This window comes from Passer montanus, unplaced genomic scaffold (genome assembly GCF_014805655.1).
Source record: "Passer montanus isolate IOZ18808 unplaced genomic scaffold, ASM1480565v1 scaffold53, whole genome shotgun sequence".
Classification (NCBI taxonomy): Eukaryota; Metazoa; Chordata; class Aves; order Passeriformes; family Passeridae; genus Passer; species Passer montanus.
Genome location: NW_024370263.1, coordinates 6,560,378 through 6,578,375, shown reverse-complemented (window position 1 = coordinate 6,578,375; position 17,998 = coordinate 6,560,378). Strand labels below are relative to the sequence as shown.

The 17,998-nt window shown below is 38.5% G+C and overlaps 1 protein-coding gene across 1 annotated transcript in view; it reads right to left on the bottom strand.

Annotated features, from left to right (window-relative positions):
* DNAH10 (dynein axonemal heavy chain 10) overlaps nt 1-17,998 on the bottom strand; it is a 49,941-nt gene that overhangs the window by 29,314 nt on the left and 2,629 nt on the right. The window contains exons 6-32 of the mRNA XM_039724668.1: nt 17,066-17,296; nt 16,360-16,473; nt 14,799-14,975; nt 14,277-14,450; nt 13,477-13,646; nt 12,669-12,820; nt 12,119-12,283; nt 11,457-11,664; nt 10,430-10,586; nt 8,823-9,299; nt 8,505-8,663; nt 8,042-8,167; nt 7,860-7,962; nt 7,449-7,627; nt 6,655-6,866; nt 6,201-6,357; nt 5,553-5,786; nt 5,329-5,451; nt 4,392-4,625; nt 3,717-3,940; nt 2,958-3,227; nt 2,689-2,872; nt 2,289-2,423; nt 1,772-1,924; nt 1,016-1,204; nt 767-913; nt 21-212 (exon numbers count right to left, since the gene is read on the bottom strand). Coding sequence (XP_039580602.1) covers nt 21-212; nt 767-913; nt 1,016-1,204; nt 1,772-1,924; nt 2,289-2,423; nt 2,689-2,872; nt 2,958-3,227; nt 3,717-3,940; nt 4,392-4,625; nt 5,329-5,451; nt 5,553-5,786; nt 6,201-6,357; nt 6,655-6,866; nt 7,449-7,627; nt 7,860-7,962; nt 8,042-8,167; nt 8,505-8,663; nt 8,823-9,299; nt 10,430-10,586; nt 11,457-11,664; nt 12,119-12,283; nt 12,669-12,820; nt 13,477-13,646; nt 14,277-14,450; nt 14,799-14,975; nt 16,360-16,473; nt 17,066-17,296 — 5,046 coding nt within the window. The remainder of the gene's footprint in view (nt 1-20; nt 213-766; nt 914-1,015; nt 1,205-1,771; nt 1,925-2,288; nt 2,424-2,688; nt 2,873-2,957; nt 3,228-3,716; nt 3,941-4,391; nt 4,626-5,328; nt 5,452-5,552; nt 5,787-6,200; nt 6,358-6,654; nt 6,867-7,448; nt 7,628-7,859; nt 7,963-8,041; nt 8,168-8,504; nt 8,664-8,822; nt 9,300-10,429; nt 10,587-11,456; nt 11,665-12,118; nt 12,284-12,668; nt 12,821-13,476; nt 13,647-14,276; nt 14,451-14,798; nt 14,976-16,359; nt 16,474-17,065; nt 17,297-17,998) is intronic.

Below are 17,998 nucleotides of genomic sequence, written 5' to 3'. Positions count from 1 at the left end.
GCAATTAACATTTTTTATACCTGGACTGGCAGAACAATATAACCCCGTTCTTCCAGCACTTGTTCTACAGCATCATTAAGGTCAGGGTAGCGGACTCGAGGGCAATCCAGGCCAGGAAACAGGTCAGAGATTAGGCCAAGGAAGAGAGGTACATCTTCAAACACAAATTTAGGAAGATTCATATCTCGCAGAGCTCTCATTAGTACAACATCCTAGACAAAACATAGCAAAATCAATCTTTACCAAATACTTATCAGCTAAAATGAGGTAGTTCAGAACTTTAAATCTTTAAAAACTATTGCTCAATTATTTCAGTACAGCTTTTAGAATGTTTTTTGTCATCAGTTCCTAGTGGAAACAACACAGGTTATTTTATATGGATTAAGCATAACTAAGAATAATACACTGCCTTTTTCTACCATGTTAATCAAACGCCAAATGGCTGCAGTAGCCCACACCACAGCTTCCCTGAGCTGGAGCATTCACTGGTTCAAAATCCAGTTTTGCTAGTAATCCAGAGATATTCATCTGGCTATTTGCATCCTGGACTTAACAAGCAGGAAAATATCTCATTTTCCATAGATTTCCCTACTTTGACTGGAGTTCTATTGGCAGAAAGCACAATGAAACTCAGTAAGAACAAAGGGAAATAATAACACCAATGTTCCTATTTCCAAACCAGACAAACTACATCAGATGGAGAAACACATTACCTTTCTAATGAAAACAAGATTATATGCCCAGGGTAACTAAGCAGCAAATCTACCTCATCGAGGTCTGCTGATCCTCTTTTCAATTCTCCAGCCATTACCAACACTGACTTAAGGGCCCGCAGTCCAAAATCATAGTGATGTTGTTTAGAAAGCTGTTCCCTTGCCAACTTGTACAGCACTGTCATCTTTTTGGCAAGGACCTGTTTGATATTTAAATTAAATGATCACAAATGTGGACATTGCTACTGGCCATGCAAACGTGGGTGGGTACATTGGTATGGGTAACAAGATAATTTTCGTACCTTTGCTGTAAGGAACCCTTCAGAAAACAGCATTATTTCACAGATCTGCTGTAGATCTGGTACAATAACAACCACAGGCCTGAACAGAGCTTTTACAGACTCAGGGAGCTCAGTCCGGCCAGCATAACCAGGATTCATTGTAATGAAAATGCCAATACGGCTGTCAAGGGAAATCTCCTGTCCTTCAAACTAAAGGCACAAGAAAACATTAGAACAATGTGAATCAGGAACTAAAAAAAAATACTATTTGCTCAAAGAGAAAACAAATAATACTGGGGCACCCACTTAGGACAAAGTGCTAAAATATTTAGCTTTAGAAAGTCATCGTGATACAAACAATGGGATGAATGCACTTTCTTTAAGATATTTTACAAGCCTCAAATTTTCTGTCTGAGGTTTTTTAATTCCAATAAGCATCAGTAAATAAAGCCTCAGTAAATAAAGCCTCACAATCCACATCAAGTTAAATTACTGCTGTTCCTCATTACTATAGACTATTACGCCATTTACTTGCTATTATCCTATTAAGATCACTTTTATCTCACTTCACAAAGGAACAACCTAGCAAAGGATTAGGCAATCAGCAAGGATTTAACATCTTTCAAACCGAAAGTACATACTCAGGAGTTTGAAATATTCAGCACAAACAAAATACAGAAGCAGCAGCCCTTTGATCTAATGATGGGGTCTAACCCTGTATCTTGCCCTGAAAACCAAGATTAGCCTTCACAATTACTCCTCTTTTTTAATGTTTACCTGAAATCTTTTCCACCCATTCATTAAAGCGTTTCGGATCGTCTGGATCTGGGAAGAAATGACTGAAAGCACGGAAGCGTCGATGCGATTGAATTCATCAAAGCAGCCCCATGCACCACACTGGGCGAGGCCTGAGAAAATTTTACCCATTGCCTAAAGGAACAACAAGAAAAACTTCTCAGCAGTGACTATATAAAAGATTCAGTGTCAAAAAACTTTGGAACACGCTAAAATACTTAATGGTGGATAAACCTCTAATAATTACTTGCCAACTGCAGATTGCCTATCATAAACTTAAACATATACCATACACTCATTGCTCCCCTGCTTGAAAGGGCCCGAAATTCCTTCAGGAATTTATTCAAAATCAACACTTTTTATTAAATTTAGTTATCAAACAGCATGGTATCTCTAAGGGAGATACTTATGTAGAAGTTCAGAGTATGTCCTGATCCTGGGCACTGATAAAGAGCAGAAATTGGCATTTTATCAGAGAACACAGATCTTTAGCTCTTACTTTGAAGTCCATGCCTTCTCCACAGTTTGTCACTATGCACAGCAAGCCCAGTGCTTTGGCCAGATCCTTGGTTGTTTCTGTCTTCCCTGTACCTGCTGGCCCTGCTGGTGCTCCTCCCAAAAACATTGACAGAGCCTTTGAAGACAAACCAAAAAGCAGAGCTTGAATTAGATTTATGCTAGGTTGGTAACAAAACCACAAACAAATCCTTGGGTACAAAAAACTTTAAACTTTGTGAATGCCTTCTACGTTGTCTTTGCAGCAATGAGGTGAGAAGGATATCACAACTGATTTCAAACACCTTAGCATTCACACTGGGAGGCAGCAGGAAGAGGCAATAAAACCAAGATGTGCCTAAGTATAACAGGGGGTTGTCAGCACAACGTCCTCGAGGGTGCACCTGGGTGAGGGTGAGGTAGATGCGGTCGGTGAGCGGCGTGATGACGAGCCGCCCGTTGAGCCCCATGTACTCGTAGCCGTAGGAGAAGGCGCCGGTGCACTGCCGCACCATCAGCTCGTCCGGCTCGCGCTCCCAGTAAAACCGCAGCTGGCTCTCCCACTCGAACTCCTGAGCCTGCAGAATGCTGCACACAGAGCTCACGTGAGCCAAAAGGAGGGCAGTGCAACTCCTACATTTGCTGTTTGCTCAGGAGTTGAGCTGGTGCTTACCTGTCTCTGACGAATATATCGATGATATCTCTGGCGTGCACGTCGATGATGAGAACAGTGTTGTATTTTTTCCTGTCATTTTTGCTCAAGGGCATCATAATGCGGGTAACCAGGTCATCGATTTGCCTGTGCATTTTTTTAGCATAAAATTTCATTGCCTGCTTTTCTCCCATTTTCACTTTCCGGAAGACATCCTCTACCTCCCAAGTCCACCACACTTGATTAGCAGCAAGCACCATCATGCCTTGGAAGAGCAACATCCAATCAACTCTATGGAAAACACATACAGTGAGGGAGGCTGAGTTATTGTTTATTTTAAGTAGCTGATCAGGAAAGAAAAAAAACCCACAAAAACAAAAAAGAGGTTCCTCCTGTTCCTGCAACAGCTACAACACAAGCCAAACTTTTCAGAGATATACAGAATTCTGTCAAAGTATGCTGTGGGATTACAAAAGCCTAGGAAAGATTCTGATAGAAAAGCTGTTTGTTCCAGGTATAAAATTTTCAAGAGGTATTCACTGTGAGAAAAACTTACGGAACACACAACACCAAAAATAAAACTCAAGATTTAGGAAAAGAGATATGAGAGATTATGCATTCTTCATTGTTGGTTAGAATAGTGCATGTGAATGTATTCATATCCCTCCACACAGAGAAACACAGAATAAATTGTGCAGGAATTGTAAAATTATGCCTTAACTTATCTATATCACTAACACATCAGGTTATTTGTGTTACCCTTGGCACTGATTGTTTCACCTGCTTCTGTCCTCACAATATCGAAAAATGGCTTCCTTGGTGAGGCGCCGGTTGGTCCGTCTCATCTCCTCCAGCACTACTGTCATCCAGTTCTCCACTCTGCCCACAGCAGGGACATCCTGCCGGAACTCCATCACCTCCCCCTCAGCTGAGATCATGGCTGTGGCAATCTTCTCATCATTGTCACCGTCCTTGAACCTCAGCGAGGCTACATTATCAAACATCTGAAATGCACCAACAAAGAAATTCACCAGCATTTTAGGAACAAAGCCCCCAAATGGAAGTGTATGCAGCCCCAGCCCTCCTCCAGAGAAACAGATCTGACTCCTAAGTAAACAAACATAAATGCTGATGTATAGCCCAGCAACAGAACTGCAGAATAGCAAGCAAATAATCAGACCCAAATTACACTGATTTTCTTTTTCCTACAAAATAAGAGCTAAGAGGAGCTACAATCTGTGAGGGAAGTTCTTTAATAAAAGATCACTCTGGTGTGAGGCAGCAGAGACTGTGCAGATTTGATCTGGTTATTTAGAAGCTTCTCCAAGATGCTGCCAGGATTTTCTTTGTATGCAAAAAATATTCATGTATCTTTATGAGCATGTACAGTACAGTCTGTTAAACTTTTTAAAGAACCTAAAAGCACAAGGCACTGTGGAAAGCCAGACATTGTACCTTTATCATGTGTTCCTGGACACAGAGTGCACTGCTGCTGCCAAGGATACTGAGCAACTCATCATCAGATATAAAGAAAAACCTCGGGAAAGCATTTCTCTTGGAATCCAAATAATCATTCAAGCTTTTCTGGCATTTCTCCAGCACACTGTTTATATGGTGGAGGTCTGACAGACGATTTGGGACTTCACAGCAATTTTTTATTATCGGGTCTTTTACAGTTTCTTCCATTATCTATACAGGGAGAAAAGGGAGTTTAGAAAATGACAAAGCAGGCAAACAGCACAAGCAGTACAGGTCCTTATAGAAGTTAATCAAGGTTTTGAAATGGTTTAGTGCTGTATGAAAACATGAAGGTCGTGTGTTTATGGAGATACAACTGTAAAAGCAAGTGTAAGCCTGTATCCCCAATCAGGCCAGCTTAAGCACATACCTGACTCTGCTCCTGGACACAATGGTACTTCAAGGAGTGATCAAACACATATTTCAAAATCACAGTACTCTCTCAATTTTGCACATGGGAAAGTAAGTAAGCCATATTCATACCAGGAATATGTGTCCAGTATGGGAACAGTGGTATGAAGCAGGAAAGCCTTTTTAGCATGAACATAGGTCCTCAATCAGTAGGAACACATCTAAGCTTCTTCTTAACAAGGTAAAAGTAAAAAGTTGTAAATAATCAAAGGAAAAGGAGATTCTGCCTACTCCATGCTGCCAACCAAGGATCTCATCTCTGCCCATCTTAGCTAAATCAGGAGAAGTCTTCTGGTTATGATAGATATGAAGTAAAACACAAAATTCCTGGGCTCCCCAATCTGATACTCAATGAATTATAGCACATCATTCTCAGTATTACACATGCCACAAAAGACCATAAGTAAATATGGAGCTGGAAGCAAAATGCACTAAATAGGCTGATCACAAGTCAGTTACTTGCCTGTTTAAACATTTGGTCTACACGGTCAAACATTTTGACTTCTTCTGGAAGCTGTGATCTGATATCTCCAGCAACAAAAATGCTCTCCAGGTACATCCATTTTCTCTGAACTGATATCCAGATCTATGAATCAAATGTTACCATCAGAGGAAAGAGAAATACAATGGAAAATTTGGATTACAAATAATAAACATTAATTATTTAGTCCAGCACTTTCCTCCTACCTCGCTTACTTCACTAATCAATGACAGAGTTTTTTCCCATTTTTGAGCAGTTGAAAGAAAAGGACCCACAAAGCGACTGCCCAAAACACTCTGAAGATTGACATTGTTGTCATCAAGAGTCTCTAAAATTTCCTCTACAGATCCCAGAATAAAGCCTCGTGTCTCGGTGCCTTTGGTGTACACTTCTACAGGGAATTTCATATTTTCCCACGTTTCTATTATTTCCTTAATTCCCTGCATGTGAACACAAAAAGAGGCATATTTCAGTCTTCAAAAACTGGAGGTCTATAATCTTAGCAAAAAAATGAAACAGCTAATCCAGCTAAATTTTTGGTTTATAAAGAAGCAATCTATTTCAAAGAATGATAGCAAGAGAATTGATCCTTCTTCAGATCTATTTTCATAGGACAAACTTTCTTATTGTAATCATAGAAATCCAATATGCTGCTGCCAAACCCATTTCTGCAAGGATGCTGTGCCAGTAGGAGCTCATTAACAGAGCTATAGATCTTAGCTCATGTACCTCAGGGCAGCTCCCTGAAGATGGCCAAACTTGCAGTCATGCCTATTTAAAAATCTTAAATAAAATTGATTGTTGTCATCTTTGTCTTTCTAGTTTTACTATGATTCTATAATTCAATACATTACCTTCTCAATGGCAAGTTCTTTGATAGCAGTTCCAACTATATCACTGATAACTACAGTGTATTTGTGAAGTTCCATGGCAAACATATTTTCCAAAGTGAATGTTTCTGTTTTCATTTCAAACCTTGTTCCTGTTTTCTCCATAAGGTCTTCCCAATGCCTGTTTTAAATTGACATATCAGTTTAACACCATAATACAGTAAAAAACAAAACCAACAGTAACATATAATAATGAACTTATGTTTAGCATTCTGCTGTTTAAATAAGAACTACTAGTCTGAATAAATAAATTATCCCAGTCATTGCAGCACCTTTCATGCTATTACACAAGTTCACTAGGCAGAAATCAATTTCCAAGCCCCAGGACGTGGCATGACCCCAGTAATGGAAACTGAAAGTTCTAACAAAACACATCAAATACTTCTATATATAGGGATATAAATAAATCAAAACAAACCTTTCTCTTAAAGCTTCATTTTTCAAATCAAGCAGCAAAGGAATGGAGTTTAGAAAAGCCTTCAGTTTTTTATCCAGTTGCTTACAAATTGCCATACCACGCACTTGTCTGGGCAGCTTCCGAACAGCTTTCAGAAACCCTTCGGTTCCATCCTGAAGAACCTTGACATTGAGGTTTATCCAGAGTGTCTGAGACCATTTCTCTTTAGCTGCCTGCAAACAAGGACATTAAGAAGGGGGAAAAAATCATATTCCTTTTGGTTTTGACCCCCAAAACATAATTGTGTTAACATTTTACAAACATAGGGAGAGACTAGTTCGTGTCTGGGACAGATTCATAGCCAAACACAACCACTTGCATAAAAAATAATAAAAAGGGAATATAGAGAACAGGACCATACTTTACAGGGCATTTAAATTTTGGAAAACTAAAACTTTTTAAAAAATAGTTAAAGCCCAAGATACCCACTGTCACCTGTACACATCCTATATCCAAAATAGCTTCACTGAACTGATCAGGAACCATGTGCAGTAAAATGCCATTCAACAATTATTAGATGCCTGGAGAAGTCTGCTCTCATCTGATGAGAGGATGTGTTTGGTCCACCATGGAGACACTGAAACTGTTGCACTAATGATATTAAAATAATTTCACAGGGCACAGATTATTTCACACAAAGGCTTCAGGGTTGACAGTAAGCAGGGGGCAATGCAGCATCTTCTCTTGTCCCCATCTTTGCTGTGTATCTGTGCATGAACACATGTGTGTCCCTGCAGACCCAGTGTGACACTCACTTTTTGTTCTGCATAAATGTCATAGACCTGCTTCATAGCTTTTGCATCTTGCTGTGCTTTTATTAAATTTGGGTACACTGTTCCTGGCAAGCCCAGAAGTTTCTCAGCACTGCCCAGTTCCCGCTGCCTTTCTTCCAATCTCTCTAATTCTTTTTCAAACATAGCCATGAGTTCTAGTCCTGGAAAAGGAGAGGGATTTTTCCAGATAAATCATCACAGGGATCATCAGGGGAAATAAGACAGAATTTGCAAATAGTCTGTGGATGTTCCAGGACTAAAAATGTTCACATGCCCAGCTGATGAGTTTGCATATTAATAATGAAAGCATAATTTTCTTATTTTACATAAAATTTGAATTGTCCAAAGACTAACATTTTCAAAACATCACTTCACACACATTAGTCCATTTACCTTTATCAAGGTCATCCCCAACAACGCCAGGCCCCTCAGTCAAGAGTTTCTGGAAAAAATCTTCTGTCTCTTTGCTGTAGTCTGCAATTTGTTGCTCTGTCACCTAAAAAGAACATCATTTAAACAGTTCTATTCAATAGTTTCCATTTCTAATTGTTTTCTATGCTAATTACAAGTATTACCTTTATGAATGCTTCTTTTACACCTCCTTTACAATCTAGGTTACGAGTGACTTCTGCTGCTTCCATAAGGAGAGTCTCCCACACTTCCCTAAGACTGTCAGACTTCTCTTGCTCCTCTTCAGGTACCTAAAACAAAACAAGTAGCACCTCTCACAAGACACAAATAGACACACACTTTCACAAGAAAGTGAGGAATATGTGCTCACATTACAAATTTGCAAAACACCAAACCAATACTGAAGCGACCTTAATCGGATTTAAACACGTGCCATATGTCCATTTTAAAGTGGACATCGTGATTTGAGAAGGGAGTCTGGACTACAGAGTCTCCAGACATCCCTTCAAACCTCAACAACACTGTAATTCTGTAACACATCTTAAAAGGAAAACATTTCTGCATTCACATGTGAGGCATTTGTGCCCTTAGCTCAGATCTGAAAGGTTTGATGAGACATGCACTTACTGGAATATTGTACAGTGCAAGAGTTCTGTATCTCTCTCCAATGTCTAAGTATCTCAGTTCCACCTCAACAGCAATGTCTCTGACCACTCCAAATGCCCTCAGGACAACTCTGAGATCATCCAGAGTTTCAGGGGGTCTATTCAGATTCTCTGATAATTTCTGTAAAAGGCAAAGACCCTTTCCAGAATCAACACTGAGAAAGCAATTGTCAGAATTACAATAATGAGCCAAACACAAAACACAAACAAATAATATGCCAGAGTCATTTCTTAGTCTATGTGAAAAAGATAACAAAAAAAACAAACTGAAAACACCTACCTGAATCTCATCTTGAAGGCTGAAGAGTTCCTCTCTTGCTAACTTATTAAGCAACTTCCCAAGTGACATCAGCCAGCTTTCAGCATTCTCCCGCACTGCAGAGGCTAAAGGAGCCAGCTGAAGCCTGATAAATTGTTCATCTTTAATCAGGGGACACTGAGTCACTTCCTGAGCTATCTTCATATAGAACTGCAAGTGCTCATCAAAGATAACACAAGGAGGCTTTTCTTCAGCTAAACGGTCCAGGAATGCACTTTTGTCTGATTTCCACAGCAGGTCATACTTATTCCATTGGTTCAAACAATTCCTTAGAGATGCCAGGAGTTTTTGGACATTCTGAGTGATGAGAACAGCCTGTTCAATTACCAGAGGGCTCTGGGAGACATCACTGTAAAAGCTGAAAGTGACAACTTCATCCACCCTGACGTGCTGAGGAGGGCATTCAATACACGTTCCGTGCATCCATCGTATGAAGTGCTGGAGAGGTTTAAAGACAGGGTCAGAAAACACTTACCTTGTTGAGTCATTTCAGTTAAATCATTCATAGAATCAGCTGGGTTGAAAAGCCCTCTAAGATCATTGAGTCCAAGCAGTGCAGGACTGTCAAGTCACCCACTAAATCATACATGACTCATGTGCCACATCTACACATCCTCCAGGAATGGTGACTCCAGCACTTCCCTGGGCAGCCTGTTCCAAAGCTTTCTTCCCTTTCAGTGAAGGAGCTCACCATTATTTAGTACACAACGTAGGAAGTGATATCAATGATGTCTCAAATCAATTGTTTTTCTGACAGCAAAAAAGAGATCACACTTTCCCATCAACTTGAGAAGAGTTCATTTCATCCTAACAAAACTTTTCTGTGCTTTACTCAGTCTGGTTCTAAAATCTCTTCTGATTATAGCATGACATAGAGGAAAAGGTATTGGCTCAAACAGTCTGAATGCAGCAGTAGAGAGCAACAGCAAACCTGAGCACAAAAAGCACATTTAAACTAAATTTATTCATTCACTGGATCATTTGTCCATCAGCAGAGGGCAGGAACATTGTCACATTATTTGGCTTTTCAGGAAAGCAGCTCAGTGTGAAACTATGCAGGAAAATATTGTTACATCATTGCCAGTTAAGTTAGATAGCTAATCTAGGTATTTGCTGTCCTAGATGCCTTTCTCCAACATTTTCTGAACTGTTTTTTCTGCTGCTTCTATTGTAATGTAATGTAGAGGAAGCCACTCATTTTCCTTATTCCATCAGCTTTTTCATACATCAGAAAGCAACATCTGCAGTGCAATCTGAGAAGTACTTCCTTCTGATGTATGCTGATTTATAGAACCAAATCATGTCCTTACACTGACAAAGCTGCTAAAAAGTCATCAACAATTTTACCTGAGTAAAAATCATATGGATTTTTTTTCCCCTTGATCACCTGTTTGTAAAATTAGGACAGTCTGCAAAATTAGAACAATGTACTGGATATTTTGATTTCAAGCTAAAGCAATATGAATCTCCCCTTTGACACTTATGCTTACCCAAGCATAAAATAAGATTAGTTCATTATAATCACAAGCAAACCCTGGAAACAAAAAGAAATCTTCATCAGAAATCACCTTAGTGATCTCAACACAGTCTTGGATAGATTGCATAGTCATTTTTTCAATCTCACTGGCATTAGGTTGCAGGGTTATCTCAGGAACACATAAAACAGCTTCTATTTGTAACAGTGGCACATTTGCAAGAACAGTTGCATTAAAAGCCTGTAAATTCCTGAGAAAGGAAAAAAATAACATCAAAGATAGAAATAATCAGGTGCTGCCCCCAAGAAAATGCCCCTAGAAAGGCTGCAGTTTTCAAGTGTATGCTTAGATCTGTAAGCTGAGTTATCACTGATCCCAGCTGGAAACACTGATGTGTCTGGGAGAAAAACTGTCCCACTCAACTGATTTAATGCAAAAGCTTGACTTGCAAAAAGAAGCTGTTGGAAGGAATGAATGGAGGCATTCTGGTGCAAAAGGATCCTGAGACTGTGGTCAGCTTCACTACAAGAGCCCAGACAAGCAATCATGGCAAAGAGATCTGAGCATGGATCAGATCACGGAACATGGATGATGGGAAGAAGAGCTGGTTGGGAAGCTTTGATAGGTATTACAATAGAGCTACAATGCTGTATTGCAGTAACACCCTGCTTGTAAGGGAAGCCTTTGTAATACCTTGCTCCAGCACTGGCCTCAGCCAGTGCAGAACAAGTAAAACCTTTGTTCTTGGACTCCCATGCAGTACAGGGAGGCACCTGGCACTCAGACACCAAGTTCTGAAAATCATGCTCTTTAGGAGAACAAAACCTGGATTTAAGAGAAAAAACAGGGCAGTGCAACTACACACATTGCAGCAAAGGTGTCCTATTTCTCTCTTCTGCCAACAACATGCCAATATTAGTTTTTTCAGAATCTGTGTTTCCTCTGTACCTTGTTTTCAATTCTCCATTCTTCATGAGAAAAAAATCAGTAGAAATACAAATCTTCCACAAATTCTAAGTCACTGATGGGTTCAAACAGAATGTCAGTACACACACTCATCAACAGATCCAGGGGAACCTGAAGATGACTGGAAACCCATTAAAGCAAACAATTCACTTACTTCACAATTAACTGTGTCAACACCTGATAAATCCTATTTTCCCAATATGCATAATAGGAAGCTAATTTTGGAGATTTGCCACTGTCTGTATAGGCAACTCGTCTTTCCACTTCTATTAGCAATTGTGGAATTGCAGAATACTTTCTAACCAGTTGTTCCACATCTTTTGCTTGCTCACATTTAACATAGTCAAAAAATTCTTTTGCTTCTGCAACAGATACAAAAACTAGCATTATTAACTAGATCTAACAGTTTTATACACTGGAATAATTACCTGAGTTTTATTTGTAAACATGAAACTGATTTTATATAATGATAAAAATATCTTAACTTATTAATGCTTAATGTATTAATATTTCAGCCCTCTGAAATATGGATTTTAATTTGATTCAATTATTTAATAGCAACTTTTTTACAACTATGAAGTGTTGAAAGAAATTTGATCCATCACCCACTCAAGTGACAGAGATCTGGCAGACAACCAGCTCGCTGCCACTTCCATCTGAGGAAACCAGTTCCATCCTCTGTTACACCCTGAATTGCTACTATAACCAGTTTTGGTAACAATTAAACGGGTTGATCTTAACAACTAAAACCACAAAGCAGCAGATAGAGGAAAACAGAACACCACAGAGCTTGGAAATGAAAATATAGAGACTTACCAGGACGTTTGTCACCATTTTTTGAATGTGGAAACTTAAAGAGATTTGTTGATTCTATGGACCAAAGTTTGCTGCTTATGTCTTCAGAAATATGATGAATCTGATGGACAAGTAACTCTAATCTCCCAATGGTTTGTGTACATTGGACAATAAATTCACCAATACCTTGAAATAAATCAGAACCATTTGTTATCTCTTTAACAAGTATTTCATCACTGCATCAAAATGGCCACAACCAGATATGTTTTATCTCTAAGAATGAGATTCTAAGGTTCTGCAAAATCATAGATTGGGTGTTTTCACAGCTAATCCTTCATCTTGCTCCCTTACAGCTTTTGGCTAAGGGTTTCTAACCATCTCCAGTGTTTTAAATACAATAAAAACACAAGAAATATCTCCTGGATCAATCTGTCTAACCTGCTATTCTGCCAATGTGCAAAGAGGATGGATCATATGTTCTGCCATGATAAAAAATAGACTGCAGAACTGAGGAGATTTTTTAAACTAAAATTAAACGTCTAAGGCCATTTTAAAGTAGTATCTCCATTACCTACGGACTTCCACGTGAGTCTTTTGTGTCCTGCTTTCAATATTCTCCAGAGTTCTTTGACATAGTGATCAAGAAGTTTGGTTTCTGCTTCACTCATCATTTCCATTAATTTGTGATAGCGGCTCAGCATGATTTTCAATTTATTTGTGTACCTAAGGAATGTAAGAAACACAAAAAACCAAAACACAAAAATGATGGTTTTCTGGAAAAACGGCTACAAACTCCACCAAAGAGCAGAGAACTTCCATTGTTCTATTCAGACTTCCATATAATGCAAAATTTGCAGAACTAACCAGTGAATATGTATTGATTATAAAAGTAATTTATTTCCCACTAAAAATAAAGAAAAGTTTCATATGGTTCCAACAGTAGCAGCACATTAGTGAACTGAACAGGTGAACTTTAAAATCCATTTAGGAACTTATTGGCACATCTGTGTGCTAAATTATCTGTGTGCATAATTTGGACACAACTTACTTACCCAAGGCTGTACAGAAAGAATGCAGAAGTGTGTTTAAATGAGCTGAAATCTAAATGTCAGAAACAATTCACTGCAAATTATTTTCCTCTCAGGTTTGGACAAGTTGTTAATTTGTGTAACAGTCCTACAGCATAAAAGATGCAAAGAATGCCAGAGAAAAGCTTATCAGTGCAACACGGCCATTAGAAATTGTACCCTTAAAAAAAAGAATCACTGAGGGATCTCATGTTTCCAAAATGTGATGACTCAGGGCCTGTTCCTGGAGTGAAATCACTTGAAAGGCAGCCACAAGCCCACATGTGAGCAGATATTCTCTTACAGCTTTACCTAAGGTATTTGTCTTCCTGTAATGCCACGTATCTTGCCATTTCTGGGACTGGCAGCCCTAACTGTTCCATGTACTTGGTTTCAATGATAATCTCTTGGATTTCTGGAGAGAAATTCAGAGCGAAGCGGACACTTTTCCTGATGGTGACAGGCTCGTCTGTTGCAGAGCTCTACAACACAAGAAAGCAGCAGAAAAGAGAGGAGCAACAAATTTACATTACGAGGTAAAGATGAGCTTTTGAAGATATCTGATAAGGCAGAAGGTAAAAGTCAGAATGACTGACATTCAGAGCTTGTGGAAATGCTTTTAAAATTTGATAGTATCCTCAGCATTCTTGGTTCAGAAATTACACAGAACTACTTTTTCAGCTGTCAATCACAAGAAACAAACCAGAACACCTCTGTTTACACACTGCTGCAACCACTTACAACAGAAATTCCAGTGGAAATTCAGTCAGACAGAAGTTTAGTAGGAACAGGATTCTGCAAGATCTCTGCTGAAAACCTGCCTCCACCTAACTTCAGTCCCAAGTACTGTAGCAATGTCCCAAAAATGTTGTACCAAAACCTAAAAATTAACAGGAACTACACCACAGAAGAACACAGAGAGAAACAACATTCAATCACTTGCCAGGTGATTCAGAAACTATGTCTTATAAAGGGCCAGAAACAATTCTCAGCTCACAACTTTTTCTAAATTCATGTTTAAAATATTACTCTCAGAAAATTCTCGCTGACCATCAAGTAGGTTTCATCTTTCCCCTCAGAGAAGCCTGGTACACAATGTTCCTACATTTCACCTGCTCAGAAGTCTCCAGATTAATATTTGTTGCAGGCCCATCAGCAACAAGAGTCAGTAGAGTATCTTTCAGTAGCAATGGAAGCACGTGTTCTGCCCTCTCTCTCCACTGATGGTATTTTTGAGCTTCATACTCCTCCATTTTCTTGGTCACTTGCAGATATATTTGTTGCACCTAGAAAGGACAACTCTGTATAAGTCATTTTAAAGATCATGAGAAATGTTTAACTAACCTGTCCTAATATGGTCTCTCAATATGGTTGCTGTTTTTATTAGATAAGAGAGCAAGTAACATCGTGTAATTAATGCAGACACTGGAGAATTTGGGCCCTTGAATTGTGCAATTGATTCCATCACTGTCTCCCTGGGAAACAGTGGGAAAGTTTCAACTCAGTTTTCACATCTAACACGGCTTGCTGTGTGCAAAGATGGGGACTTCCCCTCACATGAAAGCACTTCCACATCTTTAGAAGTGTATAACAAGTGTTTCTTCCTTCATGAAGCACCAAAAGACCCAACATACTTCCTGTCCACGTTTAGAGACAAGCAACTCCTCCTCTTCTTGGAAGCGAGTAATGGTGTGTCTGATCCGATGGGAAAGGGACCGGGACCAGGATATTGCTCCAGCCACGGGAGGATGGTTCTTGTACAGAGGTGGATCCTTGAGGTTCTCAACAAAGATTTGCTTAACAATTTCGACCTAGAAGAGAATAAAATATTGCAAGGAATCCTTTGCCCACTGCTTGTCCATGATCACTGTCTGATACACAGCACAAGTTCTGAAGCTAATTCCAGCAGCAGGATAAAAATAATTATTTTGTCTTTATTTCTCTATCTTGTAGAACTACCATTATTTCAGCAAGTTCTGTAAGATTATGTTTTATTTTTCCTTTTCACTCCATTTTACACACAGTTTATTGATTGTCCATATTGCTAATTACCCTGACTTAAACTAGCCTAAACACAGCATCTCTCCATTCATAGGTTGTTCTGCAATTAATACACAGATTGACAGATGGCTAAATTTTATATTACAGTATACTTAAATGGTATTTTATCTACCTCATTAAGGTGGCAACCCATGAAATGACAAATGTGTGAAACAGTTGCTGCAAGTCTCTGATGTTCACACCATGTACACAGTTGCATCTTTCCCCAACCAGTACCTGGAGTAAAGTTAATCCACCTCCAGCACTAAGTGCAGTTTTGTTGAAATCAAAGGCACCGCTCAGGTCTCAAACACAAAACTAAAAGTTGTTAACAAGTCTACACCTACAACACAAAAGAATCTCCTCTACAGAAGAAGACAGTGATTAAAAAATTTCTTAATTTATTGTCTCTATTCCTACCTGAAAAATATAATACAGATCTTGACAGATTGAAACCATATAATCCGTTTTTTCAAATAAACGTTTCACATCAAATTTCCAGTATCGCTTACTTCCTGACTCTTCAACTTGGATACAAGTAGTAAAATAACATTTTTTCCATTGTTCAAGAGTGTTTTTGGCTTCTGTTATTTTCTTTTTTGCAGCAGCTGTGTCTTGTCTATTAATCAAATCAACACAGTTAAGATATTATTGATATAAATACTATAGATTAAAAAATCATATCTCAACTGGAATAACATACCCTGGTTTAGCAGCTTCTAGCTATACAAGATCTAGGCAAAGCTTATAACTTATTTTCAATGTGATTGTGAAAGGAGATATTATTTGAGGAGTGATTTTGGTTACATTTATGCCACTTTTTTACCTCTTTCTATTTGTTTTATTGGTTCATGTTCTTTCAATACAAAAGAGGAAAAGAACCTATATCTTCAGGGCTGATTTAGTAATTTATGAAAATTACAAAATAAATTGACTTTTAATTGACCTTCTAATACAACTTCAGATGGTTGAAAAATATGGATGCCTCTTTGGTGGAAATATTATCTACTGCACTTTGTGTAAGACAAGCAAAGCTTTAAATAAATACAGCCCAGTTAAAGAGAAACCCAGCACCTACTTAAAGAGCGTTTGCAGGTCCACAACTCTGCGCACTCTTTGGGAAATCTCCCAGGAAATTCGTTCCAAGAAGGGCACCATGCGCGCGTCCTTGTTGTAGTGCCGCGACATGATCCACACCAGCCTCAGGGCATTCAGCAGGGAAGGGATGGCGTTGGAGATAACATCAACCCCAGTGCCCGTTGATAAGTTCTAAGAAATGCATATTGTGGGTAAGATGTCATGAAAACATATAAGTTCATATTCAGTAAACTAATGTTTGTTCTGTAAATGCTTCAGGTTATAAAAGTCTGTAAGATGAATAAATAAATAACTTGGACAAGGAGACATCCTGTTGCCTAAATAATATACATGGTTAAAGATGTGCAAATCTGCACCTTTTGCTCCCAATGATTTTAGGTCCTAATTTTAAATTTTGGCTCAACTCTTTGTTTGGATGATCTTCAATACAATTTAAACTTTGAAACATCAGCTGTAATTTGTGGAAACTACCTAAAAAAATGGAGTAGATAAATTTTTGTTTTCTCCAGTTCAGCTATGCCATCAAAACTCCCAAGACTGGACTACAAACTAAGCGCTCACAGCTCTGAGCTTTCAAATATTAGAACCATTGAAACTCATACAAAATAAGCACCCCTTCTTAAAAATTAAATATAATTTCTTAATCTAGAGTATATCTTTATTACTGCTAAAAAGTGAAAAAATAAACAAGAGATGATTACAGAGAAACCAAACTCAGGTAAATACAGTTTAAAGTTGACCAAGTTTTCTCAAGGTCAGGTACCTTCAAATGGCGTTCGAGAGTTGAGAGAAACTTAGCATTATCTTCAGCTTCCATGTGATGCTTTTTGAGGTCACTTAAGACGATCTGGAAACCTTCAGTAAACTCAGATTCAGCTTCCTGTAGTATTTCCAAGACTTTTTGCACCTCTGGAAGCTTTATCTGTTCAGTAAGAGCTCTTAAAGCAGTGTTATTTTCATGCCAGAGGTTAATCTCTGCAAGTGGACCATTACCCTGCAAGTAATACGAAATCAAACACAAAAAGATGAATTACCATTATGCAAGAGTGAATATTTATAACCAGGATTATATTTGTTCCTTCTTTTCAATAAATGCTGAGATAAACTTGATATGATTCAACCATGCAAAAAGCCAGAGAGAAGAAGATCCTGAAATAAAGAGTTATACACGCACTGAATGGAACTGCTTGTGGGGAATATATCCCTGAGTTTATGGCTTTTGCACAGGTAACTTTATAGACAAAAAATCCCTCAGCATGTTTAGTGGTATTAGCTATACATATGTTTGCAGACTCAAAACCTGAAAATAAGGATTTTTGCTTTTGAGATTACACTGAATGGAACTGCTTGTGGGGAGTACATCCCTGAGCTTTTGCACAGGTAACTTTATAGACAAAAAATCCCTCAGCATGTTTAGTGGTATTAGCTATACATATGTTTGCAGACTCAAAACCTGAAAATAAGGATTTTTGCTTTTGAGATTACTTTTTTGCAAAAAAATAAAAAATATAGCTATTTTTAAAAAATAAATTACTCAGTGGGGCTTTTAGCATTTTTTTGCTCTTTAGAAGAGAGAAGTTAACAAAAGTCCCTTAGTTTTCCACAGTTGTCCTGTGTGGGTAGGATCTGCAGTGAATTACTTCATATTTTATTTATATTCTACCTCCCAGAGCCACACAGTTCCTCACTACTTTTG